This window comes from Anomaloglossus baeobatrachus, chromosome 6 (assembly GCF_048569485.1).
Source record: "Anomaloglossus baeobatrachus isolate aAnoBae1 chromosome 6, aAnoBae1.hap1, whole genome shotgun sequence".
In the NCBI taxonomy this organism is placed as follows: domain Eukaryota; kingdom Metazoa; phylum Chordata; class Amphibia; order Anura; family Aromobatidae; genus Anomaloglossus; species Anomaloglossus baeobatrachus.
The window spans coordinates 578907061-578930549 of NC_134358.1; the positions used below are offsets into that span (position 1 = coordinate 578907061).

General features: G+C 50.9%; 1 protein-coding gene across 1 annotated transcript in view; it reads left to right on the plus strand.

Moving 5' to 3' along the window:
- Positions 1 to 23489, plus strand: part of LOC142243992 (SCO-spondin-like) — a 476497-nt gene that overhangs the window by 191431 nt on the left and 261577 nt on the right. Inside the window, 10 exon segments of the mRNA XM_075316177.1 lie at positions 179 to 573; positions 2595 to 2825; positions 7365 to 7544; positions 19268 to 19510; positions 19681 to 19803; positions 19905 to 20002; positions 20956 to 21187; positions 22391 to 22543; positions 22667 to 22807; positions 22888 to 23070. Coding sequence (XP_075172292.1) covers positions 179 to 573; positions 2595 to 2825; positions 7365 to 7544; positions 19268 to 19510; positions 19681 to 19803; positions 19905 to 20002; positions 20956 to 21187; positions 22391 to 22543; positions 22667 to 22807; positions 22888 to 23070 — 1979 coding nt within the window.

Sequence of the window (23489 nt, forward strand, 5' to 3'; positions counted from 1 at the left end):
TCCTGCCGTCTGATCTCTGAGGCTCTACGTTGCTGGTGCCTCTCCTGCCGTCTGATCTCTGAGGCTCTACGTTGCTGTTGCCTCTCCTGCCGTCTGATCTCTGAGGCTCTACGTTGCTGGTGCCTCTCCTGCCGTCTGATGCTGTGTTCCAGGCTGAAGTGCACTCTTCTTCTTGCAGTACGTGTCAGTCTGGCCAGTGGCATTGTCCGGATCAGCCATGCTCTCCCGCTTCCCGGTGTGGAGTAGATGAATTTTCTTGCCGGTTGAGTGACCGCTGTGTCCCCACCGCCTGGGTCTGTGACAACGAGGACGATTGTGGAGATGGATCTGATGAGATCTGCTCACTGACTTGTGCCCCTCAAGAGCACCGCTGCGCCAACGGACAGTGCATCCCCCAGGCCCACCACTGTGACGGCAGAGCCGACTGTGTGGACCACTCTGACGAATGGGGCTGCCCCGCTCCCTCCTGCACGGACAGCGAGTTCCGCTGCTCCAATGGCCGCTGCATCCCCCTCTCACACGTCTGTGATGGGGACCTGGACTGCGGGTTCGCTGATGATTCCGATGAATCAGGTGGGTCCCGTATCTGTAACAGCCGACATCCATGTACATCATCCCCATATCTCCTGGCGAGGACAGCGCCATCCAGTGTCAGGCCGAGCATCAGTCAGGACGAGCTCACAGCAGATCAGATCCACAGACATGGAGTATGAGGACAGGACGCACAATGCCATGTAGAGCCCTGTCCTCAGTGTGACTGGAGCAGCTCTCTCCTCCCCTCTCACAGCAGATCAGATCCACAGACATGGAGGATGAGGACAGGACACACAATGCCATGTAGAGCCCTGTCCTCAGTGTGAATGGAGCAGCTCTCTCCTCCCCTCTCACAGCAGATCAGATCCACAGACATGGAGAATGAGAACAGGACGCACAATGCCATGTAGAGCCCTGTCCTCAGTGTTAATGGAGCAGCTCTCTCCTCCCCTCTCACAGCAGATCAGATCCACAGACATGGAGGATGCGGACAGGACACACAATGTTATGTAAAGCCCTGTCCTCAGTGTGAATGGAGCAGCTCTCTCCTCCCCTCTCACAGCAGATCAGATCCACAGACATGGAGGATGAGGACAGGACGCACAATGCCATGTAGAGCCCTGTCCTCAGTGTGACTGGAGCAGCTCTCTCCTCCCCTCTCACAGCAGATCAGATCCACAGACATGGAGGATGAGGACAGGACGCACAATGCCATGTAGAGCCCTGTCCTCAGTGTGACTGGAGCAGCTCTCTCCTCCCCTCTCACAGCAGATCAGATCCACAGACATGGAGGATGAGGACAGGACACACAATGCCATGTAGAGCCCTGTCCTCAGTGTGAATGGAGCAGCTCTCTCCTCCCCTCTCACAGCAGATCAGATCCACAGACATGGAGAATGAGAACAGGACGCACAATGCCATGTAGAGCCCTGTCCTCAGTGTTAATGGAGCAGCTCTCTCCTCCCCTCTCACAGCAGATCAGATCCACAGACATGGAGGATGCGGACAGGACACACAATGTTATGTAAAGCCCTGTCCTCAGTGTGAATGGAGCAGCTCTCTCCTCCCCTCTCACAGCAGATCAGATCCACAGACAGGGAGTATGAGGACAGGACACAATGCCATGTAGAGCTCTGTCCTCAGTGTGAATGGAGCAGCTCTCTCCTCCTCTCTCACAGCAGATCAGATCCACAGACATGGAGTATGAGAACAGGACACACAATGCCATGTAGAGCTCTGTCCTCAGTGTGACTGGAGCAGCTCTCTCCTCCCCTCTCACAGCAGATCAGATCCACAGACATGGAGGATGAGGACAGGACACACAATGCCATGTAGAGCCCTGTTCTCAGTGTGAATGGAGCAGCTCTCTCCTCCCCTCTCACAGCAGATCAGATCCACAGACATGGAGTATGAGAACAGGACACAATGCCATGTAGAGCCCTGTCCTCAGTGTGACTGGAGCAGCTCTCTCCTCCCCTCTCACAGCAGATCAGATCCACAGACATGGAGTATGAGAACAGGACACAATGCCATGTAGAGCCCTGTCCTCATTGTGAATGGAGCAGCTCTCTCCTCCCCTCTCACAGCAGATCAGATCCACAGACATGGAGGATGAGGACAGGACACAATGCCATGTAGAGCCCTGTCCTCAGTGTGAATGGAGCAGCTCTCTCCTCCCCTCTCACAGCAGATCAGATCCACAAACATGGAGGATGAGGACAGGACACAATGCCATGTAGAGCCCTGTCCTCAGTGTGAATGGAGCAGCTCTCTCCTCCCCTCTCACAGCAGATCAGATCCACAGACATGGAGGATAAGGACAGGACACACAATGACATGTAGAGCTCTGTGCTCAGTGTGACTGGAGCAGCTCTCTCCTCCCCTCTCACAGCAGATCAGATCCACAGACATGGAGTATGAGGACAGGACACACAATGCCATGTAGAGCCCTGTCCTCAGTGTGAATAGAGCAGCTCTCTCCTCCCCTCTCACAGCAGAACGTCCCAGCCTGGATGATCAGCAGCTGAGTGACTTTTCATGTCTCCTCTTCTTCCCTCCAGGTTGCTCCTCCGGGTGCAGCTCCGCTCATTACCGCTGCTCTCTGGGTAAGTGCATTCCCTACATCCACCGTTGTGATGACCATGATGACTGCGGGGATTTCAGCGATGAGAGGGGATGCTCCTGTCCATCCTGGGAGTTTCAGTGTCCAGAGGGGCTGTGTCTCTCCAAGGAGAGGGTGTGTGATGGCCACCGAGACTGCAGTAATGGAGTGGATGAGACTCTATGCACAGGTAACGCAGGCTGGGAGGCTCTTAGGGAGTGGATATAGTGCATCAATCCACCAGCTGGACGATCAGCAGAGAAGACAATGATATGTAAGAGGTGACCCAGGAGGTCCACCAGTGGTGAGGTCCATCAGTGGTGAGGTCCACCAGTGGTGAGGTCCACAACTGGTGAGGTCCACCAGTGGTGAGGTCCATCAGTGGTGAGGTCCATCAGTGGTGAGGTCCACAACTGGTGAGGTCCACCAGTGGTGAGGTCTGTGGAGACACGGGGCTCAGTGGGTGCTCTCGTCCACTAAAACCCGCCGCCTTTAGAAAGACAGCGTGGCTCAGGGCTCATCCCAACTGAACGCCGGCCTCCTTAACCATGGGCGTAACACTACTCAGACAACACAGGGTGAGGGAACCACAATAATTAGACTTTATTGGATCCCCAAACAATTAACGGCACATAACACATAACCAGCAAAACACACAAATGTAACAGGCAACAGAGTCTCACCCTTCCGCTGGCTCACCAGGGATTTAGAATGTCCTTGCCTCAGAGCTTCCAGGGCCGCTTACTCCAATCCAGCAGCACCCCGCTTTTGGCGGGCACCCACCGAGAAAGGAATAGCGCCAGATTTAGGAAGCTGGCTGAGGTCTGCAAAGTCTGTAACAGGTGACTGAACTGTCCCAACCTGAGTGTCCTCCTTAGGTAGTCCTGGTATGATGATACAATCCTGGCAGTCGGAGTCGAAATCCCTAGGCTGTGGATATGGTCTCCAACCGGAACCGGAATCCCTAGATTGAAGCCATAAGATATCCTGATCCTCTAGTCAGCAACTTAGAGCTTAGACTGGATCCATCAGCAACCATCAACCAACTGGTGGCTTAAAGAAGTCCCTTTTATAGCCACAGCCTTCCACTTAGATACACTGCATCCTCATCGATTGGTTGGACAAGAGCGCCTCTCCCATTGGATGAATCTCAAGCTGCATGGACAATGTTCATCCAAATGATGTCTACAGAAAGACTGAAGATTTCTACATGGAGTCTGCAAGTCACAGACTCAACAATGGCTACTAAGGTAATCACATTAGCAATACACAACTACAATACAATGGTTACTGGAAAGGTCTGGAGAACAATACGTCTGGCTTTCAGTGGCCAACACAATTACATTGAGTCAACAAGAGTCTTGTAAAAACAATGAGGGACTTCTCCCCCGTCTATAAACAATCTAGCATGCTGTCTGGCTGAATTTTAAGAAACTTTAACCCATGAGAGTCCATGTCGTCACATTCCTCCCCCTTCTTAATATTAGCCAGACATGATAGGCTTCCGATCATCCTTCTCCTCTTGACGGCATTGTCCTTTATAATGGTTTTAATGGTGAGGTCAGCATCAGAGGCTCGCATCTATACACCTCCCCCTGAATACCTCCCCCAAGTTGAGCAGCCATATTGCGGAAAAGCACTAAGGTGGGGTCCATGAGTTGGTCCTGCACAAATCTCCCACTATCAATCCTCCCCCAGTCAATAGCCACAGTGTGGTTAGGCTTACTCACGGTTCTTGGCTCAGAAGTGGATGATGGAGACCGGGAATGCAAACCATCCCTGGAAAAGATGTTAGAAAGATCCACATCAGGGTCCTGCTTGGCTTGGAGGTGGGTGATGGCTTCTTCAAACTGACCGGATAGTCCTTGTCCTAGGTCATTCTCCAAAATGACTGGTGTGAGCAGTTAATTCACAAGCCCCACTTTCACTTCCCTTCGAGTGGTATCCGAAACAACAGGCTTGGTGGGGCCATCTATGAACCCCACTTCAACTTCCTCCTGGCTAGTCCCCGAAACAACAGGTGTGGGGAGGCTGTCCATAAACTCCATATGGACCTCTTCCTGGTCAGACCCCAAAGTAACTGGTGTGGGGACGGTGTCCATAAGCTCCACATCAGCCTTGCTCTGGTCAGTCTCCACAATGACAGGTATAGGGAGACTGTTCACAAGTCTCACATCAACCTCTCCGTGGTCCTTTCCCGAAATAACTGGTGTTTGGACGGTGTCTATAAGCTCCACATCAGCCTTGCTCTGGTCAGTCTCCACAATGACAGGTATGGGGAGGCTGTTGACAATCCCCACATCGATCACTTCCTGGTTGGTCCCCAAAATACCAGGTGTGGGGAGGCTGTCCACAAGCTCCACCTCGACCTCTCCCTTGTCGGTCCTTAGGTCCAACTGCACACATGCCAGAGGAATGTCTGAGCGCTGGCCCTCAGCCAGGGAGATGGATAATTGGGAATCTGGTACAGGGTCTTCTGGGGAAACAATAACTGGGCTTACCAAGGTAATGGAGGAACCAGTGTCTCGTAGTCCCTGGCTCTTGACCGGCTGAGCTGGTAGATGGGCTCCAAGCATGCCGCCTCAGTTTTGGAGACAATCTATATCTATATGTCCATGGCGCCCACATGTATAACAGCGCCATAGATTGGGCGAGTCACAGGCCCTGTATGTAGTCCTTTGTTTTGGTGCAGCTTCTGCTGGGTAGCGGGACCATCCTTCTCGTCCGGCTGGTGTTTGCAGTACTGCAGCTGGAATCCCATAAACATATTCCAGAACATAAGCCCTCTCTTCTCTTAAGGATCTAGGCCCCAATGCATCCAACAACGCTGTGGCTTGGGCCATTTTGGACAAAGTTGATTCCCGATTGTCACTAGATCCATGATGTGGCACATAGTTTAAATCTTCTGGGTCAATATCGGCGGGATCCTCTTCGTCCTCTGCATCATTCTGGGCATCCCAACGGATTAATTTCTGGATCAAGTCTGACCGAGTCTCAGCGTTCCAGTAGATAATCTTTCGCCTCTGGCACAGATCCTGTAGCATCCATTTACTGCTGCGGTCGTAACTCCTCTCTGGTCCTTGTCCCATGGCTGAGCTGGTGGGGTTGGACATGGCAGCGTCCGAAACCTGAATGCCTCCCCTATGGCCTGCTGGGTATGCTTATGTGCCTCCCTGGTTGTTGAGCCCTGGACGGTGTCCGAAAACACCAGTCCGCTGCAGCTCCCCTGGGTAAACCAGGCTGAGTAGTATCCCACCGCTGCCACCAATTGTGGAGACACGGGGCTCAGTGGGTGCTCTCGTCCACTAAAACCCGCCGCCTTTAGAAAGACAGCGTGGCTCAGGGCTCATCCCAACTGAACGCCGGCCTCCTTAACCGTGGGCGTAACACTACTCAGACAACACAGGGTGAGGGAACCACAATAATTAGACTTTATTGGATCCCCAAACAATTAACGGCACATAACACATAACCAGCAAAACACACAAATGTAACAGGCAACAGAGTCTCACCCTTCCGCTGGCTCACCAGGGATTTAGAATGTCCTTGCCTCAGAGCTTCCAGGGCCGCTTACTCCAATCCAGCAGCACCCCGCTTTTGGCGGGCACCCATCGAGAAAGGAATAGCGCCAGATTTAGGAAGCCGTGTGAGGTCTGCAAAGTCTGTAACAGGTGACTGAACTGTCCCAACCTGAGTGTCCTCCTTAGGTAGTCCTGGTATGATGATACAATCCTGGCAGCCGGATTCGAAATCCCTAGGCTGTGGATATGGTCTCCAACCGGAACCGGAGTCCCTAGATTGAAGCGATAAGATATCCTGATCCTCTAGTCAGCTCCTTAGAGCTTAGACTGGATCCATCAGCATCCATCAACCAACTGGTGGCTTAAAGAAGTCCCTTTTATAGCCACAGCCTTCCACTTAGATACACTGCGTCCTCATCGATTGGTTGGACAAGAGCGCCTCTCCCATTGGATGAATCTCAAGCTGCATGGACAGTGTTCATCCAAATGATGTCTACAGAAAGACTGAAGATTTCTACATGGAGTCTGCAAGTCACAGACTCAACAATGGCTACTAAGGTAATCACATTAGCAATACACAACTACAATACAATGGTTACTGTAAAAGTCTGGAGAACAATACGTCTGGCTTTCAGTGGCCAACACAATTACATTGAGTCAACAAGAGTCTTGTAAAAACAATGAGGGACTTCTCCCCCGTCTATAAACAATCTATCATGCTGTCTGGCTGAATTTTAAGAAACTTTAACCCATGAGAGTCCATGTCGTCACAAGGTCCACCAGTGGTGAGGTCCACCAGTGGTGAGGTCCACCAGTGGTGAGGTCCACCAGTGGTGAGGTCCACCAGTGGTGAGGTGCACAGGTGCCTATAGAGGGGATGATGGACGCATGGTCAGAGGTCCTGAGAGCGTCTGTGGGCTCATCTCTATGGTGAAATAATCATATTCAGTATTTTTTGTTTTGTTTGTTGTGTTTTTTTTGATAATTTTGTTATATATGTCCTTGGCTACCATAAATAATACCCTTTGGTTTATGCCTGAGAGGTGGCGGCATACCAAGCAGCTTTGGGTTACTTGTTACCTAATCTAGGTTTTTATAAGCATTAGGATTAAAAGTTAAATTGTAGCCTCTTAATATTGCTTTTGTAGATCATCTCTATGGTGAGATGCCATTATTGCTAATAATGGCAGGGGTCTGTGTTATTTCAGGGCTCGGGACGTGTTCCCCGGGGTTCTGGGTCTGTGGAGATGGATCATGCATCAGACGAGACAAGTTGTGTGATGGTAAACCTGATTGCATGGATGAGTCAGATGAGGAAGCCTCACAGTGTACGACTCCATCACCAGAGAGGACGCGGGTACCTCCATCAGAATCCAGTCACACATCAGGTGAATAACGACACCAAGGGCCCGCTCCACGCTCTCCAACCACACACATTATCTCCTGGATCACTGCCTCCAGTCACCAGATCTTTAGCTTTTCTCATTCTGAATCTCTGTCACCTACTAGCATAGATTCCTGCTTGTGGTCTCTTTAGATTCCTGCCTGTGGTCTTTCTAGATCCCTGCCTCCTTTCGCTGTAGAATACCAACTCCTGGTGCTGTAGATTGCTGCCTCTGGTGCTGTAGAATGCTGCCTCCTGGTGCTGTAGATTGCTGCCTCCTTTGGCTGTAGATTGCTGCCTCCTTTCACTGTAGATTGCTTCCTCCTGGTGCTGTAGAATGCTGCCTCCTTTCGCTGTAGATTGCTGCCTCTGGTGCTGTAGATTGCTGCCTCTGGTGCTGTAGATTGCTGCCTCCTTTCGCTGTAGATTGCTGCTTCCTTTCACTGTAGATTGCTGCCTCCTTTCTCTGTAGAATGCTTCCTCTGGCGTTGTAGATTGCTGCCTCCTGGTGCTGTAGAATGCTGCCTCCTTTCGCTGTAGAATGCTTTCTTTGGCGCTGTAGAATGCTGTCTCTGGCGCTGTAGAATGCTGCCTCCCTTCGCTGTAGAATGCTGCCTCTGGTGCTGTAGATTGCTGCCTCCTTTGGCTGTAGAATGCTGCCTCTGGTGCTGTAGGTTGCTGCCTCCTTTCACTGTAGAATGCTGCCTCCCTTCGATGTAGAATGCTGCCTCTGGTGCTGTAGATTTCTGCCTCCTTTGGCTGTAGAATGCTGCCTCTGGTGCTGTAGATTGCTGCCTCCTTTGGCTGTAAAATGCTGCCTCTGGTGCTGTAGATTGCTGCCTCCCTTCGCTGTAGAATGCTGCCTCTGGTGCTGTAGATTGCTGCCTCCTTTGGCTGTAGAATGCTGCCTCCCTTCGCTGTAGAATGCTGTCTCTGGTGCTGTAGAATGCTGTCTCTGGTGCTGTAGATTGCTGCCTCCCTTCGCTGTAGATTGCTGTCTCTGGTGCTGTAGATTGCTGCCTCCCTTCGCTGTAGAATGTTGCCTCTGGTGCTGTAGGTTGCTGCCTCCTTTCACTGTAGATTGCTGCCTCTGGCGCTGTAGAATGCTGCCTCTGGTGCTGTAGAATGCTGCCTCCTTTCACTGTAGAATGCTGCCTCTGGCTTGTAGAATACTGCCTCTGGCGCTGTAGAATGCTGTCTCTGGCGCTGTAGAATGCTGCCTCCCTTCGCTGTAGAATGCTGCCTCTGGTGCTGTAGATTGCTGCCTCCTTTCACTGTAGAATGCTGCCTCCCTTCACTGTAGATTGCTGCCTCCTTTCACTGTAGATTGCTTCCTCCTGGTGCTGTAGAATGCTGCCTCCTTTCGCTGTAGATTGCTGCCTCTGGTGCTGTAGATTTCTGCCTCTGGTGCTGTAGATTGCTGCCTCCTTTCGCTGTAGATTGCTGCTTCCTTTCACTGTAGATTGCTGCCTCCTTTCTCTGTAGAATGCTTCCTCTGGCGTTGTAGATTGCTGCCTCCTGGTGCTGTAGAATGCTGCCTCCTTTCGCTGTAGAATGCTGTCTTTGGCGCTGTAAAATGCTGTCTCTGGCGCTGTAGAATGCTGCCTCCCTTCGCTGTAGAATGCTGCCTTTGGTGCTGTAGATTGCTGCCTCCTTTGGCTGTAGATTGCTGCCTCCTTTCGCTGTAGAATGCTGCCTCCCTTCGATGTAGAATGCTGCCTCTGGTGCTGTAGATTGCTGCCTCCTTTCACTGTAGAATGCTGCCTCCCTTCACTGTAGATTGCTGCCTCCTTTCACTGTAGATTGCTTCCTCCTGGTGCTGTAGAATGCTGCCTCCTTTCGCTGTAGATTGCTGCCTCTGGTGCTGTAGATTTCTGCCTCTGGTGCTGTAGATTGCTGCCTCCTTTCGCTGTAGATTGCTGCTTCCTTTCACTGTAGATTGCTGCCTCCTTTCTCTGTAGAATGCTTCCTCTGGCGTTGTAGATTGCTGCCTCCTGGTGCTGTAGAATGCTGCCTCCTTTCGCTGTAGAATGCTGTCTTTGGCGCTGTAAAATGCTGTCTCTGGCGCTGTAGAATGCTGCCTCCCTTCGCTGTAGAATGCTGCCTTTGGTGCTGTAGATTGCTGCCTCCTTTGGCTGTAGATTGCTGCCTCCTTTCGCTGTAGAATGCTGCCTCCCTTCGATGTAGAATGCTGCCTCTGGTGCTGTAGATTGCTGCCTCCTTTGGCTGTAGAATGCTGCCTCTGGTGCTGTAGATTGCTGCCTCCTTTGGCTGTAAAATGCTGCCTCTGGTGCTGTAGATTGCTGCCTCCCTTCGCTGTAGAATGCTGCCTCTGGTGCTGTAGATTGCTGCCTCCTTTGGCTGTAGAATGCTGCCTCCCTTCGCTGTAGAATGCTGCCTCTGGTGCTATAGAATGCTGTCTCTGGTGCTGTAGAATGCTGTCTCTGGTGCTGTAGATTGCTGCCTCCCTTCGCTGTAGATTGCTGTCTCTGGTGCTGTAGATTGCTGCCTCCCTTCGCTGTAGAATGTTGCCTCTGGTGCTGTAGGTTGCTGCCTCCTTTCACTGTAGATTGCTGCCTCTGGCGCTGTAGAATGCTGCCTCTGGTGCTGTAGAATGCTGCCTCCTTTCACTGTAGAATGCTGCCTCTGGCTTGTAGAATGCTGCCTCTGGCGCTGTAGAATGCTGTCTTTGGCGCTGTAGAATGCTGCCTCCCTTCGCTGTAGAATGCTGCCTCTGGTGCTGTAGATTGCTGCCTCCTTTCGCTGTAGAATGCTGCCTCCCTTCGCTGTAGAATGCTGCCTCTGGTGCTGTAGATTGCTGCCTCCTTTGGCTGTAGATTGCTGCCTCCCTTCGCTGTAGATTGCTGCCTCTGTCGCTGTAGATTGCTGCCTCCTGGTGGTGTAGAATGCTGCCTCTGGTGCTGTAGAATGCTGCCTCTGGCGCTGTAGATTGCTGCCTCCTGGTGGTGTAGAATGCTGCCTCTGGTGCTGTAGAATGCTGTCTCTGGTGCTGTAGATTGCTGCCTCTGGTGCTGTAGATTGCTGCCTCTGGTGCTGTAGAATGCTACCTCTGGCGCTGTAGATTGCTGTCTCTGGTGCTGTAGATTGCTGCCTCTGGTGCTGTAGATTGCTGCCTCCCTTCACTGTAGATTGCTGTCTCTGGTGCTGTAGAATGCTGCCTCTGGTGCTGTAGATTGCTGCCTCCTTTCGCTGTAGATTGCTGTCTCTGGTGCTGTAGATTGCTGCCTCCCTTCGCTGTAGATTGCTGTCTCTGGTGCTGTAGAATGCTGCCTCTGGTGCTGTAGATTGCTGCCTCCTTTGGCTGTAGAATGCTGCCTCCCTTCGCTTTAGATTGCTGTCTCTGGTGCTGTAGAATGCTGCCTCCCTTCGCTGTAGATTGCTGTCTCTGGTGCTGTAGAATGCTGCCTCTGGTGCTGTAGATTGCTGCCTCCTTTCGCTGTAGATTGCTGTCTCTGGTGCTGTAGATTGCTGCCTCCCTTCGCTGTAGATTGCTGTCTCTGGTGCTGTAGAATGCTGCCTCTGGTGCTGTAGATTGCTGCCTCCTTTGGCTGTAGAATGTTGCCTCTGGTGCTGTAGGTTGCTGCCTCCTTTCGCTGTAGAATGCTGCCTCTGGTGCTGTAGAATGCTGCCTCCTTTCGCTGTAGAATGCTGCCTCTGGTGCTGTAGAATGCTGCCTCCCTTTGCTGTAGATTGCTGCCTCTGGTGCTGTAGATTGCTGCCTCCCTTCGCTGTAGATTGCTGTCTCTGGTGCTGTAGAATGCTGCCTCTGGTGCTGTAGATTGCTGCCTCCGTTTGCTGTAGAATGCTGTCTCTGGTGCTGTAGATTGCTGTCTCTGGTGCTGTAGATTGCTGTCTCCTTTGGCTGTAGAATGCTGCCTCTGGTGCTGTAGATTGCTGCCTCCTTTGGCTATAAAATGCTGCCTCTGGTGCTGTAGATTGCTGCCTCCTTTCGCTGTAGAATGCTGCCTCCCTTCGATGTAGAATGCTGCCTCTGGTGCTGTAGATTGCTGCCTCCTTTGGCTGTAGAATGCTGCCTCTGGTGCTGTAGATTGCTGCCTCCTTTGGCTGTAAAATGCTGCCTCTGGTGCTGTAGATTGCTGCCTCTGGTGCTGTAGATTGCTGCCTCCTTTGGCTGTAGAATGCTGCCTCCCTTCGCTGTAGAATGCTGCCTCTGGTGCTATAGAATGCTGTCTCTGGTGCTGTAGAATGCTGTCTCTGGTGCTGTAGATTGCTGCCTCCCTTCGCTGTAGATTGCTGTCTCTGGTGCTGTAGATTGCTGCCTCCCTTCGCTGTAGAATGTTGCCTCTGGTGCTGTAGGTTGCTGCCTCCTTTCACTGTAGATTGCTGCCTCTGGCGCTGTAGAATGCTGCCTCTGGTGCTGTAGAATGCTGCCTCCTTTCACTGTAGAATGCTGCCTCTGGCTTGTAGAATGCTGCCTCTGGCGCTGTAGAATGCTGTCTTTGGCGCTGTAGAATGCTGCCTCCCTTCGCTGTAGAATGCTGCCTCTGGTGCTGTAGATTGCTGCCTCCTTTCGCTGTAGAATGCTGCCTCCCTTCGCTGTAGAATGCTGCCTCTGGTGCTGTAGATTGCTGCCTCCTTTGGCTGTAGATTGCTGCCTCCCTTCGCTGTAGATTGCTGCCTCTGTCGCTGTAGATTGCTGCCTCCTGGTGGTGTAGAATGCTGCCTCTGGTGCTGTAGAATGCTGCCTCTGGCGCTGTAGATTGCTGCCTCCTGGTGGTGTAGAATGCTGCCTCTGGTGCTGTAGAATGCTGTCTCTGGTGCTGTAGATTGCTGCCTCTGGTGCTGTAGATTGCTGCCTCTGGTGCTGTAGAATGCTACCTCTGGCGCTGTAGATTGCTGTCTCTGGTGCTGTAGATTGCTGCCTCTGGTGCTGTAGATTGCTGCCTCCCTTCACTGTAGATTGCTGTCTCTGGTGCTGTAGAATGCTGCCTCTGGTGCTGTAGATTGCTGCCTCCTTTCGCTGTAGATTGCTGTCTCTGGTGCTGTAGATTGCTGCCTCCCTTCGCTGTAGATTGCTGTCTCTGGTGCTGTAGAATGCTGCCTCTGGTGCTGTAGATTGCTGCCTCCTTTGGCTGTAGAATGTTGCCTCTGGTGCTGTAGGTTGCTGCCTCCTTTCGCTGTAGAATGCTGCCTCTGGTGCTGTAGAATGCTGCCTCCTTTCGCTGTAGAATGCTGCCTCTGGTGCTGTAGAATGCTGCCTCCCTTTGCTGTAGATTGCTGCCTCTGGTGCTGTAGATTGCTGCCTCCCTTCGCTGTAGATTGCTGTCTCTGGTGCTGTAGAATGCTGCCTCTGGTGCTGTAGATTGCTGCCTCCGTTTGCTGTAGAATGCTGTCTCTGGTGCTGTAGATTGCTGTCTCTGGTGCTGTAGATTGCTGTCTCTGGTGCTGTAGATTGCTGTCTCTGGTGCTGCAGAATGCTGCCTCTGGTGCTGTAGATTGCTGTCTCCTTTCGCTGTAGATTGCTGCCTCTGGTGCTGTAGAATGCTGTCTCTGGTGCTGTAGATTGCTGCCTCCCTTCGCTGTAGATTGCTGCCTCCCTTCGCTGTAGATTGCTGTCTCTGGTGCTGTAGATTGCTGCCTCCCTTCGCTGTAGATTGCTGCCTCTGGTGCTGTAGATTGCTGCCTCTGGCGCTGTAGATTGCTGCCTCTGGCGCTGTAGATTGCTGTCTCTAGTGCTGTAGAATGCTGTCTCTGGTGCTGTAGAATGCTACCTCTGGTGCTGTAGATTGTTGTCTCTGGTGCTGTAGAATGCTGTCTCTGGTGCTGTAGAATGCTGTCTCTGGTGCTGTAGAATGCTGCCTCCTTTTGTTGTAGATTGCTGCCTCCCTTCGCTGTAGATTGCTGCCTCTGGCGCTGTAGAATGCTGCCTCCTTTCGCTGTAGATTGCTGCCTCTGGCGCTGTAGAATGTTGCCTCTGGTGCTGTAGATTGCTGCCTCCTTTCGCTGTAAATTGATGCCTCTGGCGCTGTAGATTGCTGCCTCTGGCGCTGTAGAATGCTGCCTCTGGTGCTGTAGAATGCTGCCTCCCTTCGCTGTAGATTGCTGTCTCTGGTGCTGTAGATTGCTGCCTCCCTTCGGTGTAAATTCCTGCCTCTGGTGCTGTAGATTGCTGCCTCTGGCGCTGTAGAATTCTGCCTCTGGCGCTGTAGAATGCTGCCTCTGGTGCTGTAGATTGCTGCCTCCCTTCGCTGTAGATTGCTGTCTCTGGTGCTGTAGATTGCTGCCTCCCTTCGCTGTAGATTGCTACCTCTGGCGCTGTAGATTGCTGCCTCTGGCGCTGTAGAATGCTGCCTCTGGCGCTGTAGAATGCTGCCTCTGGCGCTGTAGAATGCTGCCTCTGGTGCTGTAGATTGCTGCCTCCCTTCGATGTAGATTGCTGTCTCTGGTGCTGTAGATTGCTGCCTCCTGGTGCTGTAGAATGCTGCATCCTTTCGCTGTAGAATGCTGCCTCCTTTCGCTGTAAATTGCTGCCTCTGGCGATGTGGATTGCTGCCTCCTTTCGCTGTAGATTGCTCCTCCTTTCGCTGTAGAATGCTGCCTCCTTTCGCTGTAACTTGCTGCCTCTGGTGCTGTAGATTGCTGCCTCCTTTCGCTGTAGAATGCTGCCTCCTTTCGCTGTAGATTGCTGTCTCTGGTACTGTAGATTGCTGTCTCCTTTCACTGTAGATTGCTGCCTCTGGCGCTGTAGATTGCTGCTTCTGGCGCTGTAGAATGCTGCCTCTGGTGCTGTAGATTGCTGCCTCCTTTCGCTGTAGATTGCTGCCTCTGGCGCTGTAGATTGCTGCCTCCTTTCGCTGTAAAATGCTGCCTCTGGTGCTGTAGATTGCTGCCTCCTTTCGCTGTAGATTGCTGCCTCTGGTGCTGTAGATTGCTGCCTCCTTTCGCTGTTGATTGCTGCCTCCTTTCACTGTAGATTGCTGCCTCTGGTGCTGTAGATTGCTGCCTCCTTTTGTCAAGGCTAAAATGACGATGATGATGATGAGACTCAAAAAATCTTCGGGATCTGACTGCTGTTTCAAATTAAAATGTCATGTGTGCACACGAGAATGAAGAATAACTGGACAGCAAGTCAGTTACATCTATCTCCATGACTGGCTCTGACCAAGTGATTTTTATTATTTGAAAAAACTCTAGACCAAGCAGTAAGGGGGTGTAAACAAAAGTTTTAGTCCAATCAAGTATCGCAGGGCTTCATGACATAGAGAGATCTGCACATCCTCCTTGGATTGGTCAGTCCAAGCTCCAGGAATTTCTTTGTCCATCGTCCCATGTGCAAAACAGGAAATGGCAGCCATATTTAAGTTACATATACTGTGTTTGATGAAAATACACTGAATATGCAATATATATATATATATATACATGTTAGTAAGAAACAAAAGCATTCACAAATATGTGTGTTAGTTCACATCTACTGAACTATATACCTGAGTCTATGAAATGGCTGAATTAAGTATTTTTGGATAGTCAATTCTTGTCCTCAACAGTCCCCCCTAAAGACTTACTTCTGCCATTTCTGAATTCTAAGGGTACTGTGTTCCCTTAGGAACAGAGGTAGAAAGATCTGTTTGAAAAACCTGCCTAACTGAACATCGAGGCATGGGCGGAAAGGGGAAAGGGGTTTTCTTCACCGGTTTGAGACCAAGGACTCCTAGGCGAGTCCTCACCCTTTGTAGTTGGACTTTCCCATATCTCAAGGTTCTCTAAGTCCTCTCTTCTAACTGTTCTGGCAATAATGGTCTGAAACTGTACAGGGTTTTCTGAAAATGATAAGTATGAGCAGAACGCTCAGTGCAGCTCTGGTTGATCGACCCTTCTGCAATGCGAGGTGTGGATCCATAGATTTTTCTGCGGTTGGATCGGCTCCTCTAGTGTTGACTCATGGCTCTTTCTCGCTTGTCGTTTAGGATCAATCAGTCTCCTGACTGGAGACCATATGCTAATAGCTCTGATTTAAGATCAGAGAACACCTCCCACCGGGGATGGGTGGAGAGCTTTGAACAAAGAGCCATTGCGAGGGGCGTGGCTTATGAGGTATACTGCCATCAGTGGGTGTAGCAAGACGGCTTCCACAGGAAGTTCCAGGCACCTGACTTCCGGGTGTAGCATCCATGTTGTGACTCCCTGGGTGTACAGGGAGTGGCTGGAACTACGTAGTAAACCAGGGATACTTTTAGTGCCTGTAAACCAATTTGCATTCCAACATAAAAAGAGAGACTTGATTAATACCAGATATAATGACTTCTAGAGAAGAACAATGAGGCACAGCTAGAGAAAAACATTTAGTGATTCTACAAACAGCAACACACAGTGAATAGGGTCTTTGTCCTCCAGTATACCCTCACTGGAGATTAATCTGAACTTCAGTACATGGGTTGCAGCCTGCCATCTAGTGGTAGTCCAACGATTTTACACAACTTTTTTTTTTTGTAACTAGGGCGACAGCGTTCTCAGCTCCTACTAAAACAACAATCAATAATCTATACAGAGGAGGATAAGTTTATATTACAGGGAGATTTATGTAAATTGGAGAATTGGGCTGAGAAGTGGCAATTGAAGTTTAATGTAGATAAATGTAAGGTCATGCACTTGGGTAGAGAAAATAAAATGTATGATTATGTACTTAATTGTAGAACACTGGGTAAAACAGGCACAGAAAAAGACTTGGGTGTATGGGTGGATGGTAAACTTAACTTTAGTGGACAGTGTCAGGCAACTGCTGCCAGGGCTAATAAAATAATGGGATGTATTAAAAGAGGTATAAGTGTTCATGAAAAAAATATAGTTCTACCTCTGTACAAGTCACTAGTGCGACCGCACTTATATACTGTGTACAATTCTGGTCACCGATATATAAGAAGGACATAGCTGAACTGGAAAGGGTGCAGAGAAGAGCGACCAAGATTATTAGAGGAATGGGTGGGCTGCAATACCAAGACAGGTTATTAAACTTGGGGTTATTTAGTCTGGAAAAACGAAGGCTTAGGGGGGATCTAATCACAATGTATAAATATATGAGGGGACAGTACAGAGACCTTTCCAAAGATCTTTTTACACCTAGGCCTGCGACTGGAACACGGGGGCATCCGCTACATCTTGAGGAAAGAAGGTTTAATCATAATCACAGACGAGGATTCTTTACTGTACGAGCAGTGAGACTATGGAACTCTCTGCCGCATGATGTTGTAATGAGTGATTCACTGCTAACATTTAAGCAGAGCCTGGACGCCTTTCTTGAAAAATTTAATATTACCAGTTATGTATATTAGATTTTATGACAGGGTGTTGATCCAGGGAACTAGTCTGATTGCCGGATGTGGAGTCAGGAAGGAAATTTTTTCCCCATTGGAACTTGTTTGTCACATTGGGGTTTTTTTTTTGCCTTCCTCTGGATCAACATGTTAGGCTACGGGTTGAACTAGATGGACTTACAGTCTCCCTTCAACCTTAAAAACTATGATACTATGATACTATGATACTATGAACACATTTCCTCTTGAACAGAGAGTATACAAAGTGCTCTAATTGGACCGGCCGGCTCCAACCGGAATTCTTTCTCGCCTCGTTTGCGTATCGAACGCAAACATTTACGCGCGTCTAAAACGCAGGAGAATACGCTAATTCCGACACCTTTAATTTAACCAAAATGAAATCCTTTCCTGCCTCGTCTGCTACGCAGACAGTGACATGCGCCTACAACGCAGGGGAATACGCTAATTCCACTTTAAGTTACCAGAACCCTTCCCGCCTCGTTTATTATCTATTCAATATTTAATATTTAATAAACAGTGACTGTGTCATCTGCAACACAGGGGAATCGCTAGTTCTCATACTTCTGTTCAAAAGGAAACTCAATTGTAAAATACTGAAAAATGCATAAGTCAGCTAGTTGATACATGTGTATATATATATATATATATATATATTTATATATATATACATACATACATACATGTACACTGCAGCAGTAGGTAATCGACCCCTCCTTTCTTTCCCCCTCCTTCCTGCTTTCTCAATGTAAAGGCAGTGGGTAGCTGACCCCCCTTCTTTATCACAGAACAAAGACAGCAGCTGCGTCCCTAGGCTCCGTTTCCTCTCCCTCTGCCTCTCTGCTGGGCACATGACCCCCCTCTTCCTTGCTTCCTGCTCTCTTCTGTTCTCAGTGAAGGAATGTAGCTGCGTGAATGAGTGACCCCCACCTTTCTCTTCTCTCTTAGTGAGAGACTGTAAGCACTAGTTGCGTAATTCGACCCTGCTCTGTTTCTATCTTACAGCAGAGCCCTCCGTGAACAATAACAGACAATTAACTCTCCGAGAACCAAACAGAGAAATCACAAGCCTGATTAACCATACACTATATACAAATCAACAGCTACTCAAAAAGCCCCCCCCCCTGATTTCTCCCTCTATACAACTCAGAAATACAGACAGTCAGATCCTTTAACACCTACGCCTAGCCCCTATGGGGGCTGGGTCCTTCTCTAGGTCACCGGTGACTGACAGTCACACCGTTTGGTCTCTGGTGCACTACCATTCTCCGGACTAGTAACCACCCCCTTTCGCCAGGTGTCTCTTGAACTACAGGTAAAACAGCACACACAATGTATATGATGCTTACCGCGGAATGGAGGGGGATCAGTCCTATCGAGTGACACCTGGATACTTGTGGAGTAGCCCCCAGACGTCCGGAAAATGGAAGCTCTGACTCACCCTTCTCGGTGGCCCCACACTTGGCAAGCCAACTGTCAAGGCTAAAATGACGATGATGATGATGATGATGATGATGATGATGATGAGACTCAAAAAATCTCTCGGGATCTGACTGCTGTTTCAAATTAAAATGTCATGTGTGCACACGAGAATGAAGAATAACTGGACAGCAAGTCAGTTAGATCTATCTCCATGACTGGCTCTGACCAAGTGATTTTTATTATTTGAAAAAACTCTAGACCGAGCAGTAAGGGGGTGTAACCAAAAGTTTTAGTCCAATCAAGTATCGCAGGGCAGGGCTTCATGACATAGAGAGATCTGCACATCCTCCTTGGATTGGTCAGTCCAAGCTCCAGGAATTTCTTTGTCCATCGTCCCATGTGCAAAACAGGAAATGGCAGCCATCTTTAAGTTACATATACTGTGTCTAAGGAAAATACACTGAATATGCAATATACATGTTAGTAAGAAACAAAAGCATTCACAAATATGTGTGTTAGTTCACATCTATTGAACTATATACCTGAGTCTACGAAATGGCTGAATTAAGTATTTTTGGATAGTCAATTCTTGTCCTCAACACTTTCGCTGTAGATTAATGCCTCTTTTCGCTGTAGAATGCTGCCTCTGGCGCTGTAGATTGCTGCCTCCTTTCGCTGTAGATTGCTGCCTCCTTTCGCTGTAGATTGCTGCCTCCTTTCGCTGTAGATTGCCTCCTTTCACTGTAGAGTGCTGCCTCCTTTCGCTGTAGATTGCTGCCTTCCTTCGCTGTAGATTGCTGCCTCCTTTCGCTGTAGATTGCTGCCTCCTGCGGCTCTAGATTCCATTCTGGATTATGTGGCCTGTATGTGGAGCAGTGCCCATACTGCAGCCAGGTGGGGCACAGCAGGACCATGTGTCCTCTGTACGTCTCGCGAGTATCACGACTGTGGTTACATTGCTATAGGACGACATGGCTATATCTTGTGTTTCCAGTTGGCGGGCCGGGCTGCAGCCGCTATGAGTTCCAGTGCGGCAGCGGTGAGTGCAGACCCCGGGGCTGGCGGTGCGACCATGAGGTGGACTGTATGGACGGCAGCGACGAGCATGACTGCAACACAACCTGTGACTGGGACCACTTCAAATGTGCGCTGAGCGGGGAGTGTGTGGGCTACAGCGAGCTGTGCGATGGAGCCCCCCACTGCCGGGACCAATCAGATGAAAGCATGGACAACTGCGGTAAGAGGCCCAGCACACAGCGGTAATATACTGCTATAATGCTGCTATAATGACGGAGGCCACGGACGAGAGCACAAGGTTATGGGGAAATATTGCTATTATGTCACGTGTCAGGATATTTTCGGGTCCTCGTTACTTAGCACGTTGTTTTTGTCCGTTCTTGTCGTCAGGTTCCTCACAAATTCCCCCTTGCCCTGGACACTTCATTTGCACCAACAGGATGTGTGTGAACATCTCCCTGGTGTGTGACGGCGCTCCGGACTGTCCTCAGGGGGAAGACGAGAGGTCATGTGGTGAGACGCCCACCTAATGGACGCCCGGCATCTGACGGGAGAGGGGTAATTAGGTAAAATATGCCTGTCCTCCACTCTATAACCATGCCCTCCCCATATAGAGAAGGGTCTGGTGACTCCGACTCCCATGAACCAGACGTCTCCAGCGGGCTGCCCAGAATACATGTGCCCGGATGGCCACTGCATGAGGTTTACACAGGTATGTGGAGTGCGGGAGACGAGGCGCAGAGGAACGAGGCACAGGGAAAACGAGGTGCAGGGACGAGGAGCGGGAGACGAGGCACAGGGAAAACGAGGTGCAGGGACGAGGAGTAGGGGATGAGGTGCAGGGACGAGGAGCAGGAGACGAGGCGCAGGGGATGAGGTGCAGTGACGAGGAGCAGGTTATGAGGTGCAGGGACGAGGAGCGGGGGTTGAGGTGCAGGGACGAGGAGCAGGTTATGAGGTGCAGGGACGAGGAGCGGGGGATGAGGTGCAGGGACGAGGAGCGGGGGATGAGGTGCAGGGACGAGGAGCAGGTTATGAGGTGCAGGGACGAGGAGCGGGGGATGAGGTGCAGTGACGAGGAGCAGGTTATGAGGTGCAGGGTCAAGGAGCGGGGGTTGAGGTGCAGGGACGAGGAGCAGGTTATGAGGTGCAGGGACGAGGAGCGGGGGATGAGGTGCAGTGACGAGGAGCAGGTTATGAGGTGCAGGGACGAGGAGCGGGGGATGAGGTGCAGGGACGAGGAGCGGGGGATGAGGTGCAGGGACGAGGAGCGGGGGTTGAGGTGCAGGGGGAACGAGGCACAGGGAAAACTAGGTGCAGGGACAAGGAGCAGGGGATGAGGTGCAGGGACGAGGAGCGGGAGACGAGGTGTGAGAGGCGAGGCATGAGTAACAAGGTGTGTGGGTGAAACGAGGTGCAGGGGACGAGGAGCGGGAGAACGAGGCATGGGGAACAAGGCACAGGGAAAACGAGGTGCAGGGACGAGGAGCGGGAGAATTAGGTGAAGGAGGACGAGGCGCAGGGGGAACGAGATGGGGAGATGAAACACAAGGGACGAGGTGCAGGGGTATGAAGCATGGGAGATGAGGTGCGAGGCTCTGTGATATTGCTGGTCTTGTCTGTGCCCTCCTTTCACTCTTGCGGTCCTCCCTCTTATGTCCTCAGGTCTGTAATGGGGTCACTGACTGTGAAGAGGAATCCTTGGCATTGGCCGCCTCGGATGAGCGGGAATGTGGATTCTGGAGTCCATGGGGGTCGTGGAGCGACTGTAGCCAGTCCTGTGGGAGCGGAGTACAGAGCAGGCGCCGCACGTGCACCAACCCATCCAGCGATATCCTAAGACAGTGCCGAGGAGAGGAGAGCGAGGCCCAGCAGTGCTTCTATGTGTCCTGCCCAGGTGAGACCCTCACCACTGTGCCACAGAATATTGGTGGGCACTGGAGGGGTCAGGTCATTCCTTATACTATAGCTCACACATATCCCACAGTCTCTGGAGTCACAGAATATTGGGGGTCACTAGAGGGGTCAGGTTATTCCTTATACTATAGGTCATACATATCCCACAGTCTCTGGAGTCACAGAATATTGGGGGTCACTGGAGGGGTCAGGTCACTCCTTATGCTATAGGTCACACATATCCCACAGTCTCTGGAGTCACAGAATATTGGGGGGCACTGGAGGGGTCAGGTTATTCCTTATACTATAGGTCATACATATCCCACAGTCTCTGGAGTCACAGAATATTTGGGGTCACTGGAGGGGTCAGGTCACTCCTTATGCTATAGGTCACACATATCCCACAGTCTCTGGAGTCACAGAATATTGGGGGTCACTGGAGGGGGTCAGGTTATTCCTTATACTCAAGGTCACACATATCCCACAGTCTCTGGTGTCACAGAATATTGGGGGTCACTGGAGGGGTCAGGTTATTCCTTATACTCTAGGTCACACATATCCCACAGTCTTTGGAGTCACAGAATATTGGGGGGCACTGGAGGGGTCAGGTTATTCCTTATACTCTAGGTCACACATATCCCACGTCTCTGGAGTCACAGAATATTGGGGGTCACTGGAGGGGTCAGGTTATTCCTTATACTCTAGGTCACACATATCCCACAATCTCTGGAGACACAGAATATTGGGGGTCACTGGAGGGGTCAGGCCATTCCTTATACTATAGGTCACACATATCCCACAGTCTCTGGAGTCACAGAATATTGGGGGGCACTGGAGGGGTCAGGTTATTCCTTATACTATAGGTCACACATATCCCACAGTCTCTGGAGACACAGAATATTGGGGGGCACTGGAGGGGTCAGGTTATTCCTTATACTCTAGGTCACACATATCCCACAGTCTCTGGAGTCACAGAATATTGGGGGGCACTGGAGGGGTCAGGTTATTCCTTATACTCTAGGTCACACATATCCCATAGTCTCTGGAGACACAGAATATTGGGGGTCACTGGAGGGGTCAGGTTATTCCTTATACTCTAGGTTACACATATCTCACAGTCTCTGGAGACACAGAATATTCTGGATCATTGGTGGGGAGGATCGGTCAGACTTGTTATTATGAGAACCTTGTCTTGTCTTCCCAGTTGACGGCTCGTGGACTCAGTGGACAACATGGTCAAACTGTACTCAGGACTGCAGCGGGGTGGTGATTCGGCGCAGAGAGTGTACCCCTCCAGAGAGTGGGGGGCACCATTGTTCTCTTCATCCGGCATCTTCAGCTCTATCTGTGGAGATTGGTGAGGATGGATACAATTGAGTCAGCACCGGGTTCGATTTTCAGGATGGAGATTGTGAAGCACATTCCTGGCAGTGACCTGGTGGCACTGATGACTCAGGATGTCCCCTGTTTTGCCCCCCAGATACGTGTCACCAGGACGGCTGCCCTCAGCCTCCATCTTGTCCTCCTGACCTGGAATACAAGGCTTGCGCCCAGTGTCCAATGACCTGTTCTGACCTGAGCCATAATAGGGTCTGCCTCAGTGACCAGCCATGTGTCTCCGGTATGTGGGGGTACAGGGGGCTGATTCTGCTCAGGGTACCTCCTGCATCATGATAGTTATCCCTTCCTGTACCCCCTCAGGTTGTCGGTGTCCTGATGGATATTTGCTGGACGGTATGAATCACTGTGTACGGCCGGAGGAATGTCCGTGTGAGGTGGATGGAGCCACCTACTGGCCGGGACAACTGGTGAAAGCCAACTGCCAGATCTGCAGCTGTCAGGATGGCACCATGAAGCAATGCAGGCAAAACCCAGAATGTAACGGTCAGTGTGGTAGATCCCTGGGGGTGGGGCAGTGTGTAGATCCCTGGGGGTGGGGCAGTGTGTAGATCACTGGGGGTGGGGCAGTGTGTAGATCCCTGGGGGTGGGGCAGTGTGTAGATCCCTGGGGGTGGGGCAGTGCGTGAATCCCTGGGGGTGGGGCAGTGTTTAGATCCCTGTGGATTGGCGGTGTGTAGATCCCTGGGGATGGGGCAGTACATCCCTGGATGTGAGGGTGGGGCAATGTGTAGATCCCTTACTGTGTGTGTGAGGCAGTGTGTAGATCCCTAAGTGTGGGGCAGTGTGTAGATCCCTGAGTGGGGGGGCAGTGTGTAGATTTCTGGGTATGAGTGTGGGGTAGTGTGTAGATCCCTTGGGAGTGGGGCAGTGTGTAGATCTGAGTGTGGGGCACTATGTGAATC